A 16,950-nucleotide genomic window follows, 5' to 3' on the forward strand; every position below is an offset into this window, starting at 1 on the left:
GTGTGATAAATATAGTTCTTGTAGTAAATGATTTTTGAAATAATTGATCATAAAAAGTAACTGTTACTTTAATGGTAATTTAATTCAATTTACCAGCTTCGTATATTCTGTATTTGACATTATTCTTTATTTTTACCGTGCAAGTTACACTTATAAGATTAACAAATTCATATTAAAATAACTTATACGAATTTTCTCGAGATCCATATAAATAATAATCCAATTTATTCGAAGATTTAATTTGTTAGACGTAATATGGCAAGAAAAGAAGATTAAAACTTGAGATTTATAAGTTGGAAAAGTTTGTTCATGTGAAATCAAGATACTTTCTATTTTATATTAATGAAATGTTTTCATAGAATGGGAGAAAAAAAACTGTTATTCTTAAATTCGATATTCTCAAATATTATATAACGAGAAAAAAAAGCGACTGATTTCACTGATACGTAATACAATTTAATTTATCTCGCTGTTTGTTCTCTTTTTTGTTCGACAGTAAAAAATCGTAACAAAACCTTTATGACGTATTTAACGATACTAAATTATTATCACCGACAATTTATCAACTAACCCATTAACACATTCTTATCGTAACAGTTAATTACATCACAGGTGGCAATAAACTACCCGATACGATATAACCACCAAATAAGTTCAACTCTTAATAATTGCATACCTTTTACAACGGGCATCAATCATACCAATTACATCGACCGCGTCTCTAAGAGTAACACAATTTTAAAACACCGAAGAGAAATCCAAACTACTACCGTTTCACAATTACTCATAGAACCGTTATTGTCCTGTAAACGGAGGGATTAACGATATCCATTGGCGATAGATATCCGTCGAAAGAAGGAAAAACTCGCTCTCCTTGCCCCGACTTGGCCAATTACTCTAGATTCTTTACTTTCGCGAGAAGCCTCCGAGCCATGCGCGTGCGCGTGCGCGTACGTAAGCGCGCGAGCGTGGCATAATTTCGAATCGAAAACCGGCCTATTAACGAGGAATTCGAATTCATATCCGTGACACCTGCGCCGATCCACGACTTTTTTTTCTTTCTTTCTTTCTCTCTTGAGTTTCTCCTTCGTTCCTCCAATTCAGAAGACCGACGAGTCGAGAAACTCGATCGCTTGTTTCGAAATCGTTCGTTTCGATTTGTGCTTAAATGAGATCGATACTCTGAATGTTAATGCGGAGTATAGGTTGTGTCGTTCGGTGGTGAAGATCATCGATCTGCGGGTTGAAAGGTGATAGCTCATTGTACCGGGACTGTCGAGATGAAGAGTAATGGAACGAGAATATCGGAACGGTTGTCCTGGCTGGATTAAGTTCGGTTTTCAATGGATGGCATCGCCTCGCATAATGGGCGCAGCTGTAACGATAGCCGAGGCACGTGACGATGGGATAAAAAAGAAGATTAGAGGAGACGTTAGAGGGAGGGTGTCGTACGTTTAATGGCGACGAATTTATTTCCCTTCGGCAAGTCCCTCGAGGGGTGGTTTTCAATCGAAATGATTAATTTCCTTCGCTCGACCCTGTTTAAACATCCCTCGATGCGCATTTAAAATTCTTGACGCGATTTGCATGAGAGGAGAGGGTACGAATAATGAAATATCGCAAACTTTGAACCAAAATTATAAACTATTCACTCTTTAAAATGATATTTGAAATTGGACAAATGAAAAATTTGTTTCCAACTTTTGCAACGGATACAATTTTTCTCACAAATCTTCCTCTCTCCTCGCGTTCCTTTCCCTTTTTATTAAAAATAAAATTCCTCGATAAAAATCCATCGCATTTCATAGACGCCAATCGATTTCCCAACATGTATACTTACGAGCAGGAAACAATAATAACTCACTCGCTGTTCGAGGCTCAATTGCATCCTTCCGATCGGCCACGTTACCACGCTGTATGCAAAACGCGTCATAGATCAATCCTATACCCTATTGTCTCTTAATAAAACTATTGTCCGCTGTCAGAACTGAGTCATCGTTGACCTGGTTCACAAGAGAGCCGCGCCAAAGCGCAATGCAACCGGCTCGATCCCGAAGACGAATTCCTCCTCCAGTTCCAGGTCGCCTCGGCCTGTTTTTCCTGGACGACATCGCGAGGAAGCTCCATCATCGGTGTCTTTCCTCGTTTCTCATCCTCCTTCGCTCGTCTCCTCCTCCTCCTCCTCTTCCTTCTTCCTGGCCCAGGAGGCTGAAACGATTCCAACGATAGTCACGTCTAATCGCGGTTACTAGGCTCGAGTGTGGCCGCAAGGTCGCTACGATCTGGCCCGATCCCACGGCCTTGAATACAAGCGGGTGCTTGTAACGAGAGTAATAAGACACCGAAACCCGCTTCCGCAAAACGGGGGAGCGAAAAAAGAACGATGGTAATTGAAATCATTATTCATGTTGATTTAGAAACGCGGTACACGATCGCCGTGGATGCAGAAGAGAATGTTTTGTGCTTTCTTTCGAGCATGTAAAGGGGAGATAGCGAGCAACAGGGATGATACTAGAAGAAATCGAGGGTTCTCTCGTATTCTCTGATTTGGGAATTCAGATTTTGTTGTTGTTTTTTTTTTTTTTTTTTGGAATTGGATGCTTTGTAAATCTTAGTACGTAGTCTTGCTTAATGTTTTCTTAAAAATTAGAAAAAGAAATGTGGAATAAGTATTTGTTAAGTTGATTTACTGATGGACGAACTTGTGCAGATAGATTATTTATATATTTTTGCATAACAATTTAATCATTTAGGGATATATTTTACCATTTTGTATAATATATGGATAGAAAGAAACTTTTTACCTTTTCAATATTTTTGCACTTTCAATTTTGCTGAAATCAGGCCAAATTTCGCATAATGTGATGCAAATCTTGATCCATTTCGTGTACTTTTTTTCTAACTGGCTTTCTCTATGATAAAATCGAGAATGGTGTAAACTATATGTGAAGGAGCAAATTTTTTGTGATACTTCGTTTTCATTTCTTCATGTAATATTTATTGGAAACAAGTTGCTACGTGTCTGCTGTTACAGCGATCCTCCTGGGAAAAAATAGGCGATTTAATTCTCTTCTTATTCTTCCTTGTTAAATGTACTAAACCTTTAAAATATCCGGATGGAATTATTTAACTATCTTATTAATGATTGATACAAAAAATGATGTGCACGTTCATCGATATGATTTTTCTCCATTTGAAGGAGAACCATCAAAACCATGTTTCTTCCTGTTAAAAATCGCAAAAAGTATTCGTGTATTAATTAAATTTATATAAATTTATGGCAATGGCGATTATTTGGAAACGTGAATATAACTTCGAATAAAATTGATTGGTAAATGGAATTTGAAGAAAAGAAGAGTTGAAGAATCTATACGGATTTTCGTATCGTTATCTTCTTCATCGAGCCGTGAATAGCTTGAAAGATATTTGTCTGTGCTCCCTCTGTGAGAAAGTGCCCCGAGCTTTGTGCACGTTTAAGCTGACCTACTCCCACGGTCCAGATTCCAGGTTAATATTTTGTAGCGAGATTAATAAGCATTCGATCATATGCATACATACGTGAATAATTCGACTTGTTTTCAGAAGTAATAATTATACCTTTCGTGGTGATAATAGCGATATCAACTTCTGCTATTATGAAAAATATTTAAGAGAATAATTATTTTTAATGAAATTATTCACTCAAGTGGTATTAAATTTATATATTGTAATATACGAAACACATGATACAAAACTTTTTCAGAACTCCTATTTTTAGAAATGGACATCGTTTCGATTGAATTTAATTTTATATATTTTTATTTTATATTGCATTGGAAATTATATTTAGTTTAATATCTTATCAACAATGATAAAAAATAATTCAATTTTCTTTTTAATGCGTGAGCTTTTATAAGTGCTCTTAATACTTTTTAATTATTTTATAGATTAAAAACATTGAAATATTTAATTTATTATGATTATTTTATAATTCATTAAGTGAATTCGTATACTAAACATATAAATGAATATAAAACTATCTTTCTTTTTATACCTCTTTTTTATTTGTATAATTACGTATATTATATATTATATATATATTATATTTACATATATTATATATGTATTTTTTATAATTATAGTGATATCGATAACATATATCATTCTGAATAACATCCATCATTTCATCGCATAAATATTTTATATAAATTTTTTTTTTTTTTCTTTACGTCGATCTTAATACTGTATAATACGAAACAGATAGTTTTATTACCTGAAAATACCAATATTGTTTCAATGATTTTGTAATTATTCGAGAATATTATTAATTCTAAATATATATATATATATATACTTCTAAGAAAGTTTGCATATTCAATTCTATTAAACCACCAGCGGTTAAACGAGGTGGAGTTAGACTTCTTCGCAGTGCTAATATGTATAACGCTTGTATTTTTGGACTGATATCGTACCATGACGCTTCGTATCTGTAAGTCATTTATAGAATAAATTAGAAAATGAAACAAGAAAAATTTCATACCATGAAAAGAAAGAATATCATTGTCAGAAAGGATTTTCTTTGTCACAGATTAGAGAAAATTCTATCGTAATTACTTACATTGAACAGTAAATCTCGTTGCACGAATCTATCACGAATTGTCCTTGAATCATCACGTAGCACAAATGTATCAATTGAATCATTAAAAAGCTGAAATATTTATAAAAATCCAAACAATAGTCCATCGTAACGACCTATAATTTCGAATGATCAAGAGTAATTTCGAATAATCATCGATCATGTTCAACCGTATAAGTGAAATAAAATTCAATTAAATTTACCTTTAGCAACGTGATACTAAAGCATATGATTATCAGACCCAAAGATATAAAAAGTAAATTAACATGTGCATCCTCGATTTTCTTTAAATACCTGTTTCGAATTCATGATGATCGAAGATTAATACTTTTACTTGATATATTAATATACTTCAATTTTGGCATTTAATTCATTAATGAATATAGAATCACAAAAATATTCGTACATTATACAAGAAAATTCTGGAAAAAATTCCGATTTCATTAAAAGTTTATACATACGTAAAACATGAATTACACGTGATGCAACTTTTTGAAATCAATTCTCAAAAATTTTAACACGTTTTCAATTTTGAAAACAATTTCAGATAGATATTTTTCAAAGCATTAAAAATTAAACATCTTACAATTTAAAATTTTATTTTATCTCGTACTAGTTTAAGTGAATCCAGCTACATAGTTCCATTAAAAATAAAAAAAAAAATTGTAAAAAACTGAAAAAATTTAATTTTTATTCCATAAAAATGCAGAGTACAAATATTTCTGTAACTGATTGCACGTAAAGGTAAAATATAAATAAAAATAGAAATGGAAATAGAACTTTATAGCTTGTTCGTGTCCTTGAATAGAAGAACGTATTCTTTTACACATCTCTGTCTTTTCTTCGGAATTCTTCGAAGCAGAATCATCGATCGCGTGTTTGAAGCGATATCTGAAGAACCATCCATCTTCGTTGAACGAAATTTTGAACATTTTGCAAGGGAAAGTGATATTAAAATTTACTTACCCGGCCACGGCAAACAATCCGCAAACATGCTGCACGAACACCATGTAACAAGTGTCATATCCGACGTACACGATGAGCACTGTGATTATCGAAAGGCTCATGTGCAGTTGGATGAAGTAATAATAGTCGTGATCATCCTCGACGAAATAGTAACCCGGTACGACGTTTAACATAGGCGGGGACGTGTTTTGTGATTTTATCATGTACGACAAACGAGCTGTCCATGGCACTTGCAAGAATAAAAGTGCGCAAAAGAATGAGTTTACTGGAAGTAAATTTTTCATAATTTTCCAATATGAATGTAATCCATCATCCAAGAGAGAATGATTCATAAATTGGAAAAGAATTAATATTCTTTTTAAAAATATACGTTGAAGAAGAATGAGGAATGCATTGAAAGAAAAGAAGATATTGAATGGAGATAAATTGAATTGGAAATTAATTTTTTAACTGATTTATAATTTATTCTTTTGCTGCTTTCAAAATAGTTACTTCAATATTTTAAGGAAAGAAGAGAGAAAAATATATCACAGTAAAATGATTCTGAAGTGTTGATTGTTTAAAAGTTTATTTTTTATATCAACATAAGCAATTGTCTCAATTCTGAATAATCAGAGGATATAATGAAATAAAATATTTGTATATATTTTTAAGGGATTATTTGTTGTTGATTCGTTATGTAAAAGATAATTTGTAAATCCTAAACTATAATATAATTTTGAAAATTTTAATAAATTTTCAATGATATGCATTTAATGAGAATTGCAGATATATCGTTAATTCTATTGTACACAAATTACATTGAACTATAAAATAAAATAATTAATTGTTCGTAATTTATTCTTTTCTTTCAATTCCATGAGACCATTTTCGTGTCATAAGTAAAATATGTTTCTTATATTTAATCATTTGAATTAAAATTACGATGAAATTTTGGAAATATGAATCGACTCACAAAAATAGAACGTTGCAAGAAAAGATCCTCTTTGGGCATATGTTGACATAATCTCAATTTCCTCTTTCGGTCGGTCCATTGTCCAATCTATGTACATATCGTTGAACAAAGATTTAACCTGCAATTTATTCAAATTTATTTTAAACTAAAAAGATAACTTTAATTGCTAAGCGTCTTCTCACCTTCGTTGCATTCAAAATATAATTAGTCTCTTTTAATAGCAACAGGAATATCGCAGTTGCTATACTTGATTGCTCTACTATCACGTTTATAGTAGACATATGTACAATCCTTGCTACCTAAAATCAAAACTGAATTAAATTGAAATTTCCTTAAAAATTTTATAGCAGAATCACTAAGGAGACAAAAGAGATTCAAATATTTGATATGATTGATGTACAGAATATTTTATTTAAATGGATCATGGTCTAAAAAATGATTTTTATTATAAAAATTGTATATTCTTTTAGCTATCGAATTACACAAATTTATTTAATATACAAAGAAACGTACATCTTAAATAATTTCCTTTTATTTCGTACTAATTTATCTTTTTCCTTTTCTATTTTCTAGTTAATAATCACTCATAGCAGAATCGAAAATATAAATTCAAATATTTCCACTTCTTAATAATTAATTAACGTTGCATTGAATTTTCTGTTTTTATTAAAAACAGTGAAAGTGCTTTTGGCAAAAATTAATATTAATTTTTATTCAACCAGAAACACAATTTTATACAGCCAATTATCTTTATAATATATATCTTAACTTTAACCAATTATATGTAATATTTTTAACTAAATATTATATTAAGTAGTAATAGTTATATTAATCTTTTACGAATTCTTCGTGATCATTCGCGAAATAATTTTCGTAGAATTTCCTCTCACAAGAAATACACATAAAATATGAACAAACACCTGGTCACCTGCACAACAACAGAAGGTATATTAATAACGTATATAAAAATCCACGAAATGCATTTGAGATATTTATTTTGATCGGGCCAAATACCGCCTAACTTCGCGAATCTTTTCGTGATCTTTAGGAATCGCTTCTCCAACATATCCAAATCCATGGTAGAATCTAGACTGAGCCGAGTGAAGCATGGAGGAAGAAGCCGCTAGAAATACTCTTATTAATCGTTTCGATGATTCTATAGACCAAGCCAGACCTCAAAGATAAATGCACGTTTTAACGCGAATCAATAATTCATATCTTTGAATTGAAATTGCATCTATTCTGAAAATTGATAAAATGCATGTTTGTTACAACGCATACGTTTCCATTTACAAATTTTAATCCCTTGCAGAATAGGCAACCTCTTTTCAATCGCATTTAAACGTAAGTATATGGTTGCGCCGATATAAAGCAAATACACGTTGCGAACGAAACTTACTTACCACTTGTGAATCGATCGTGGCACATCCAGTTTTTAGTGGCGTATAGAGAAATAATGCAATTCGCGTAATTACACTCCATTTAGAAATGTCATGAAGAACAAATTGGCGAATTCTAAGAAAATATTCATCTTTTGATAGACATGTTTATTTTCTCTATAATTAATTTCTTCCAAACAATGCTACTATGTTCGCGCTCGATTAAATTTTTTTACATTTACATTTACATTTTGTAGATGTATTATATTTATATTGTTATTTATTAAGTGTTTTTATATAAAAATTGTGAATAGAATTTGTCGATAACGCTTCTCTTTATATTCGTGAGAAGCTCAGATCTAATAGATCTTGCAAGCAAAACTTGTAAGTATTAACTTTTTTTTAATTTATTTCTGATAGCAGAATATGATTGGAATGAAGTAACACGAATTTAATAGTATGATATTTGATTTCATAGGAATAGAATAGTTCATTTATTGCAATAGTAATTAAAAAATTACAGTTTTTTTATTTAAAAAGAAGAATTCTTTTTTTATAGTTATTAATAAAGTTTTAGTAAATGTACTTTCTAAAACACTGAACTTCTTCTAATTTAACATTTTAATATGATATATGCATTTCTACATAGATTGAAAATAAACTTTGGTAATTTTTATTTTTTTTAGATTTCTATTTTGTATCGATGTGCACTTCATATAAGTGAACATGAAAATATAGAATATTAATATATATTTATGGCATATCTTACAGTTTAAAATATTGATAGAATCAATACACACGATTTAATTAAGGCTTATTTATTAAAATTTATTATTTAATAAAATAATAAAATAATAACAATTCTACAAACATATTAACACCCTATATATAATATTCCAATCATTATATACGTACGTATACATACATCGTTATTATGTCGTTTGCATTACTGTATAATAGGAAACAGCTGCTTTGATTATCTGAAAATGGAAATTCCATTTGTACAAATATTTTTGTTTAAACAACAACTTTTGTTATGTATTACCTCTGCGAAAGATTGCAAATTCAATACGATCAGACCACCGGCTGTTAATATGGGAAAATTTAGGCAACTTCTCAACGACAATACGTATAACGATCGAATTCTAGGTGAAAAAGTGTACCATGGCGATTCGTATCTACAAGTATTTGCATTAAAAGAAATAAGAAACAGTGGACGAGGATATGCAACATTTCTTTCTTATGATGCAATTGTTTTAGCAAAAATTAACATTTCTCGTTCACTCACATAGACTCGTAAACATCTTGTAATTCGTTTATCACGAACTGCCCTTGCACGGTGAGAATGAACGTGTGGAATAATTGAGCGAACAAAAATGTAGCTTGCACTAATTTTCTCGAACCATTTTTGCCATTTGCCACCTGAAAGCAATTTATTAAAGTAATCATGCAGAATAATGTGTTAAGAAAAATGTTTCGTTACGTATATTGAAATATTATTATACCTCTAATAACGACACGCTAATAGCCATTATCAGCAACCCCATAGAAACGAATAAATACGTATGATAACTATTTTCGATTAGCCTCAGATATCTATTTTAAAGGTAAATTAGTCTGTGAAAAATTTCATAACGTTATATTATCTCTTTTCATTGTATAAATTATCATATATTTAATGAAATATGAACAAATAGATAAAGATATTTAAAAAATATTTTTTTACACACAAAAAAAAGAGATGAGCGATCTTTCCTTGTTCTTTCAATTAAATTTTTAAACAACATTAATACAGATTCAAAATTCGTGTTCAAAATAAGACAAAAAACAAAAATATTCCGGAAATATTCATAAATGTACTTACTTCAAAGCGTGTTGATGCGCCTTGATAGATTCGCATATACTCTTATACTTGATTTTCTCTAACGGCATCGCATGATCTTCTTTGTCGTTCAAATCTTTGCATACATTTTTAAACCGATATCTAAATAAAAAAAGAAAATAATTTTCGTAATAATAATTCGTTATATTAATCATTCCGCGGATTAATGAATTTTCGTACTTCGCGATTGCCAGCAAACCGCATGCATGCTGCACAGCATACACATAGTTCGTATCGCAGGCGCAAAATATAAAGCAGATCATAAGTATGGTGATTATCATGTGTCCTAGTAAAAGCACGTAGTACTTTTCGTCGTCCAACCAGAAATAAGCCGGGTACAAGAGTATACGTTTCCGTGACACGTTTAATGGCATGATGATGTCCAGAATGGGCGGTACCATGGGCCACATAAGCATAAATGTTTCAGTAATACCAATGTGCACTATAAAAGTACAATATGAAAATTGATTGTAAATTTTATGAATCACCAGGAACACGTTTTCAGAGAAATTGTATTAAATGTTCCGCGTGAATCTTCCTCGAGAGCAGGATAATAGGATAAAATTAAACTTGAAGTAGAATGTTCACTTGAATTTCGATTGTTCGAACACGAAACGAGTATTTAAATTGATTAATATCTGAAAATATTTATATTGCGGATATCTATCTTTCTCTTACGGGATATTTATTTTTTTACGTGATAAATATTCATATTTGAAAATTGTTAAAGTCTAATTGCATTTATAAATTTTCGGTTCTTTCTAACCGATCATCTGAGAGGATTTATTTTAATTCAGATATGCCAATGTTCTATAATGCACTTACGAAAATAACTTATCGTGATGAACAATCCTCTTCGTGAGTATTTGTACATAATCTCGTATTCTTCTTTGGTTTTTATCGCCGCCCAATCTTCGAATATGTGATTCAATATTGTTATCAACTGCAATTTTTATAGATAGAACATGACATATTAAAATGTATCAAAGTTATATTTAAAATTATTGAAATATTATAGTATATACAGAAATGTTAAAATATTCGTAAAAACCTTTGGAGATTCTAGAGACCAAAAAAATTGATATCCATTTTATCGAAGAATTATTGTAAAGAAAACTTATGAGTAAAAGAATCTAGCAAGAGTGATTTAAATATCATTCACAATGTGTTAAATAAATGTCGAAAATATCCCCTTACCTTAGTTTCATCCAAAAAGTAATTACCCATTTTTACAAATGTTCCAAACGATGCTATAGAATAAGGTAAGTTCGTTGCTGCTTTGTCTATAGTGGGATTCAATACAAGATATGCAAACTGTAATTAATAAAACAATTATTATAAATATTTTCTACACATAAATTGAGACATTTAAACGTTATATTAATTAATAAGGTAGAAAAATGAAATAATGTTGCATATATTTATTAATAATAATATTTATTTTGAAATATACAATTATTTATGTCTTACTCTAAATTATGAAAGCAAGATAATTATTTTTTTGGAAAAATTGAATACGTTAATTACAGATGGTAAAATTAAAAAATTCATAAGAAGTTAAGATGCATAATTCTTGATTGTCTTTTTAATTAATGATTATTAACTCTTCAACACAGGATATTCGTTTTCATATATAATTATTATTAATTAAATAATAAATGTAAAACTTGTATTCTTCTTTGAATGTATTTTAATTATCCTCAATGTGTGAAACCTTCGATGTGTCATTCAAAAAAATAATGTGTCATTATAGAGTTAAATAGAATTTTAATTTTACAATAATAAAACCAAAATTGAGTCGAAATCATTATCATCGATTATACCTGCGTTACGAAACCACTCATCATCACCGCGACACTTAAGAATCGTTCCGCCATTTTCATGCGATAATTCTGGTACGGCCATACACCGGTTATTAATCCAAATATTTTATTGACTTTTAAAAAATTTTTTTCCACTGTTCTCGCGTCCATGATCAGAACAATACAAATGCTACCCGAAAAAGAAAAACTATTGTTCTTTCTGTCTTCGATAAATCTTATTGCCTTCCTTCGTGCCGTGAAGTGTTTCATTGAATAATTCTTTAGACGAATGTAAAATTTCCATTGTCGCTTATGGTCAAGTAAAATGGTGGATATGACAATCCTTGATTTGCATTAAATATTGAAACGGTATTTTACAAAATTGTATATAATGGCATCATTATAGTTTTTTTTTTTATAGGCTGAATGATTCCCTTCGTGATAGGGAGAAACGGTTCACGAGTGATGTAAAAGGTTTCTTTTAAATATTAATAAAGTTAATCGTTACCTCGTTCAATGCCAATCTTAACCAGTTCATATTTTCACAGGAAAATTCTGCCATTTGAAGGTATCGTAAAAATTTCTGCATCATTGTGTGCTGCATCTTTTAGTACGTCTCTTTTTTTCTTTCTCACTCGTTATTAGTTAAAGAGTTAACTGATCAGCAACTTCGATTGTTAATCGTCAATAATAAAACTCATAGGAACACAACTAACCAAATTGAATAATCGATATCGATACTCTCTTCGTGTCCTTCTTTTACAACGAATTTCTCGTCAGTCTGTTCTTAACGCTGTCTGTGTGGGATACTATGAAATCAACACAATGTAAAATTTTAAAATTATAAAGAATCGAAGTGCGAGATCGAGATATTTTTTTCAACTATTAGATAATCAAAAAAATTTTCATCAATATATTCAATTCATTTATATAATTTGTAAAATTTACTTGCAAAATTTATTATGATTATACAAAAGAATTTTTTAATATTGATAACTTCTAATTTGTGATTTTCCAACTTTTATTAATAATTAATTGTAATTTAAATTTCAATATATTGAGTTTTTGTTTTTTTAATTGTTACTATGAAACTGTATTTTTTAAAATTATAATTTCCAGTTTTAGATTGAATTGCTTAATTTCATATAGACGAATCTTTTTCATTGCTTTAATATTAATTATTTATACCTTTAAAAATCTTTCAAAAATTTTATATTATTAATTTTTATTGCATATATCAATTATAAAAAGAATTAATATTATTTTTAAAAATTGATTCTAAAAAATGTATTGTATATCGATATTTTTAAAATATTTTCTATGAAAATGTAAAAATTTGCGGAACAAAAGATTATTTAATAATAAGAATTCAAATAAAATCTATTGAAAATAAATTCTTTATTTAGATTACGTAAAGAACAATTTAAATTCTATTATAAATAATTATACAAGAAGATTCATTCAAATAGATAAAAGTATCTTACAATCAGTGAATAGATTCCTCTTAAAAGAAAAATAGCTATAACTATTGTCGATGAATTACCTGGTGAGTAACTAATTTCAAATAAATTTTCAAATTTGTACTAGGCATAAAAAACAGACATAATAGAATTTGTTAATTATAACTTCTCATTAATCTTATTTTTTACATTTTATATAAGTTTACTATTTTTCGTACTAGATGATGATGTAATAGATAAAGAATAAATATTACATTCATTTTTAAAAGAACAAGAAATTTTGAAATCATTTTTTCTGAATATCAATGACATTCTTACGGTTCTTATCACATATCTAAAATTAAAAAGAAAAATTCCTTATTTCAATTCAATAATAATAATCATAATTTTGCTATTTTTTAGATTTTTATTTTATATCGATGTGAACTTCATATAAGTACATGAAAATATAGAATATTAATATATTTATTGGATACCTTTATCTTATAGTTTAAAATATTGATAGAATCAATACACACGATTTAATTAAGGCTTATTTATTAAATAATAAAATAATAAAATAATAAAATTCTACAAACATATTAACATCCTGTATATAATATTCCAATCGTTATATACGTACGTATACATCGTTATTAGGTCGTTTGCATTACTGTATAATAGGAAACAGCTGCTTTGATTATCTGAAAATGGAAATTCCATTCGTACAAATATTTTTGTTTAAACAACAACTTTCTTATGTATTACCTCTGCGAAAGATTGCAAATTCAATACGATCAGACCACCGGCTGTTAACGTGGGAAAATTTAGGCAACTTCTCAACGACAATACATATAACGATCGAATTCTAGGTGAAAAAGTGTACCATGGCGATTCGTATCTACAAGTATTTGCATTAAAAGAAATAAGAAACAGTGGACGAGGATTTGCAACATTTTTTTCTTATGATACAATTGTCTTAGCAAAAATTAATATTTTTCGTTCACTCACATAGACTCGTAAACATCTTGTAATTCGTTTATCACGAACTGCCCTTGCACAGTGAGAATGAATGTGTGGAATAATTGAGCGAACAAATATGTGGCTTGCACTAATTTTCTCGAACCATTTGCCACCTGAAAGCAATTTATTAAAGTAATCATGCAGAATAATGTGTTAAGAAAAATGTTTCGTTACGTATATTGAAATATTATTATACCTCTAATAACGACACGCTAATAGCCATTATCAGCAGCCCCAAAGAAATGAATAAATACGTATGGTAACTATTTTCGATTAGCTTCAGGTATCTATTTTAAAAATAAATTAGTCTGTGAAAAATTTCATAACGTTATATTTTCTTTTTTCATTGTATAATTTATCATATATATGTATATATTTTATAAAAGATAAACAAATAGATAAAGACAAAGGATTTTACACACAAAAAAAAGACGAGCGGTCTTTCCTTACTTTTTTAAACGAATTTTTAAACAATATTAATACAGATTCAAAACTCGTGTTCAAAATAAGACAAAAATTAAAAATATTCATAAATTTACTTACTTCAAAGTGTGTTGATGCGCCTTGATCGATTCGCATATACTTTTATACTTGATTTTCTCTAATGGCATCGCATGATTTTCTTTGTCGTTCAAATCTTTGCATACATTTTTAAACCGATATCTAAATAAAAAGAAATATAATTTTCGTAATAATAATTCGTTATATTAATCATTCCGCGGATTAATGAATTTTCGTACTTCGCGATTGCCAGCAAACCGCATGCATGCTGTACAGCATATACATAGTTCGTATCACAGGCGCAAAATATAAAGCAGGTCATGAGTATGGCGATTATCATGTGTCCTAGTAAAAGCACGTAGTATTTTTCGTCATCCAACCAGAAATAAGCCGGGTACAAGAGTATACGTTTCCGTGACACGTTTAATGGCATGATGATGTCCAGAATGGGCGGTACCATGGGCCACATAAGCATAAATATTTCAGTAACACCAATGTGCACTATAAAAGTACAATATGGAAATCGATTGAAATTTTATGAATCACCAGGTACACGTTTTCAGAGAAACTGTATTAAATATGTTCCGTGTGAATCTTGCTCGAAAGCAGGATAATAGGATAAAATTAAATTTAAAGTAGAATATTCACTTGAATTTCGATAGTCCGAACACGAAACGAGTACATTAGTATTTAAATTGATGCATATTTTCTAACTGATCATCTGAGAGGATTTATTTTAATTCAGATATACCAATGTTCTATAATGCACTTACGAAAATAACTTATCGTGATGAACAATCCTCTTCGTGAGTATTTGTACATAATCTCGTATTCTTCTTTAGTTTTTATCGCCGCCCAATCTTCGAATATGTGATTCAATATTGTTATCAACTGCAATTTTTATAGATGGAACATGACATATTAAAATGTATCAAAGTTATATTTAAAATTATTGAAATATTATAGTATATACAGAAATGTTAAAATATTCGTAAAACCTTTGGAAATTCTAGAGACCAAAAAAGTTGATATCCCTTCTATCGAAGAATTATTGTAAAGAAAACTTATGAGTAAAAAAATCTAGCAAGAGTGATTTAAATATCGTTCACAATGTGTTAAGTAAATGTCGAACATATCCCCTCACCTTAGTTTCATCCAAAAAGTAATTACCCATTTTTACAAATGTTCCAAACGATGCTATAGAATAAGGCAAGTTCATTGCTACTTTCTCTATAGTAGGATTCAATACAATATGTGCAACCTGTAATTATAAAACTACTATTATAAATATTTTCTACATATAAATTGAACCAATTAAACGTTATATTAATTACCAAGAGAATATATAATAGACAGCAAAATGAAATAATGTTGCAAATATTTCTTAATAATATTTATTTTGAAATATACAATTATTTATGTCTTACTGTAAATTATGAAAGCAAGATAATTATTTTTTTGGAAAAATTGAATACGTTAATTACAGATGATAAAATTAAAAAATTTATAAGAAGCTAAGATGTAAGATGCATAATTCTTGATTGTCATTTTAATTAATGATTATTAATTCTTCAACACAGGATATTCGTTTTCATATATAATTATTATTAATTAAATAATAAATGTAAAACTTGTATTCTTCTTTGAATGTATTTTAATTATCCTCAATGTGAGAAACCTTCGATGTGTCATTCCAAAAAATAATGTATCATTGTAGAGTTAAATAGAATTTTAATTTTACAATAATAAAACCAAAATTGAGTCGAAATCATTATCATCGATCATACCTGTGTTACGAAACTACTCATCATCACCGTGATACTTATGAATCGTTCCGCCATTTTCAACCGATAATTCTGGTACGGCCATACACCGATTATTAATCCGAATATTTTATTGACTTTCAAAAAATTTTTTTCAACTGTTCCCGCGTCCATGATCAGAACAACACAAATGCTACCCGAAAAAGAAAAACCATTGTTCTTTTTGTCTTCGATAATTCTTATAGCCTTCCTTCGTGCCGTGAAGTATTTCACTGAATAATTCTTTAGACGAATGTAAAATTTCCATTGTCGCTTATGGTCAAGTAAAATGGTGGATATGACAATCCTTGATTTACATTAAATATTGAAACGGTATTTGACAAAATTGTGTATAATGGCATCATTATAGTTTTTTTTTTTTTATTGGCTGAATGATTCCTCCGTGATAGGGAGAAGCGGTTCAGTAAAGTGATATAGAAGGTTTCTCTTAAATATTAATGAAGTTAATCGTTACCTCGTTCAGTGCCAATCTTAACCAGTTCATTTTCACAGGAAAATTCTGCCATTGGAAGGTATCGTAAGAATTTCTGCATCATTGTGTGCTGCATCTTTTAGTACGTCTCTT

General features: G+C 29.4%; 3 protein-coding genes across 10 annotated transcripts; all 3 read right to left on the minus strand.

The window, feature by feature from the left end:
• Positions 1 to 457: 457 nt before the first annotated feature.
• Positions 458 to 7,675, minus strand: LOC147657062 (uncharacterized). Of its 7 annotated transcripts, XR_015293188.1 has the most exons (12): positions 7,465 to 7,675; positions 6,719 to 6,835; positions 6,537 to 6,654; positions 5,582 to 5,846; positions 5,396 to 5,506; positions 4,819 to 4,909; positions 4,598 to 4,731; positions 4,334 to 4,466; positions 4,034 to 4,252; positions 2,805 to 3,627; positions 1,841 to 2,208; positions 458 to 1,758 (listed from the first exon to the last, which is right to left on the minus strand). XR_015293188.1 is itself a non-coding variant. In XM_012493300.3 (9 exons), the coding sequence occupies exons 1-9, from the start codon at positions 7,612 to 7,614 to the stop codon at positions 4,205 to 4,207; spliced, it is 1,167 nt and encodes a 388-aa protein (XP_012348754.3). In that variant the 5' UTR covers positions 7,615 to 7,675; the 3' UTR covers positions 4,021 to 4,204. The 7 variants fall into 7 exon arrangements, 2 of the variants coding, with proteins under 2 accessions (XP_012348754.3, XP_086767807.1); XR_015293190.1 differs by having other exon boundaries at positions 458 to 2,208; positions 5,582 to 5,798; XR_015293189.1 differs by having other exon boundaries at positions 458 to 2,208; positions 5,582 to 5,810.
• Positions 7,676 to 8,751: 1,076 nt separating this feature from the next.
• On the minus strand, positions 8,752 to 11,902 carry LOC100872706 (odorant receptor 22b-like). Its single transcript, XM_086911675.1, has 9 exons — positions 11,621 to 11,902; positions 10,995 to 11,111; positions 10,623 to 10,740; positions 9,978 to 10,239; positions 9,780 to 9,899; positions 9,421 to 9,511; positions 9,204 to 9,337; positions 8,961 to 9,093; positions 8,752 to 8,895 (listed from the first exon to the last, which is right to left on the minus strand). Exons 1-9 carry the CDS (start codon positions 11,867 to 11,869, stop codon positions 8,848 to 8,850), a joined length of 1,272 nt encoding a protein of 423 aa, XP_086767801.1. The 5' UTR covers positions 11,870 to 11,902; the 3' UTR covers positions 8,752 to 8,847.
• A 1,649-nt stretch (positions 11,903 to 13,551) lies between these two features.
• LOC105736812 (uncharacterized) lies at positions 13,552 to 16,751 on the minus strand. 2 transcript variants are annotated; one of them, XM_031919758.2, is made up of 9 exons: positions 16,350 to 16,751; positions 15,707 to 15,823; positions 15,336 to 15,453; positions 14,802 to 14,907; positions 14,605 to 14,724; positions 14,258 to 14,348; positions 14,050 to 14,174; positions 13,807 to 13,939; positions 13,552 to 13,742 (listed from the first exon to the last, which is right to left on the minus strand). In XM_031919758.2, exons 1-9 carry the CDS (start codon positions 16,497 to 16,499, stop codon positions 13,695 to 13,697), a joined length of 1,008 nt encoding a protein of 335 aa, XP_031775618.1. In that variant the 5' UTR covers positions 16,500 to 16,751; the 3' UTR covers positions 13,552 to 13,694. The 2 variants fall into 2 exon arrangements, with proteins under 2 accessions (XP_031775618.1, XP_031775617.1); XM_031919757.2 differs by having other exon boundaries at positions 13,554 to 13,742; positions 14,802 to 15,063; positions 16,350 to 16,746.
• Positions 16,752 to 16,950: the final 199 nt, after the last annotated feature.

Source organism: Apis florea, unplaced genomic scaffold (assembly GCF_048593485.1).
Source record: "Apis florea isolate Af1SG1 unplaced genomic scaffold, ASM4859348v1 contig_3326_pilon, whole genome shotgun sequence".
NCBI classification, from domain to species: Eukaryota; Metazoa; Arthropoda; class Insecta; order Hymenoptera; family Apidae; genus Apis; species Apis florea.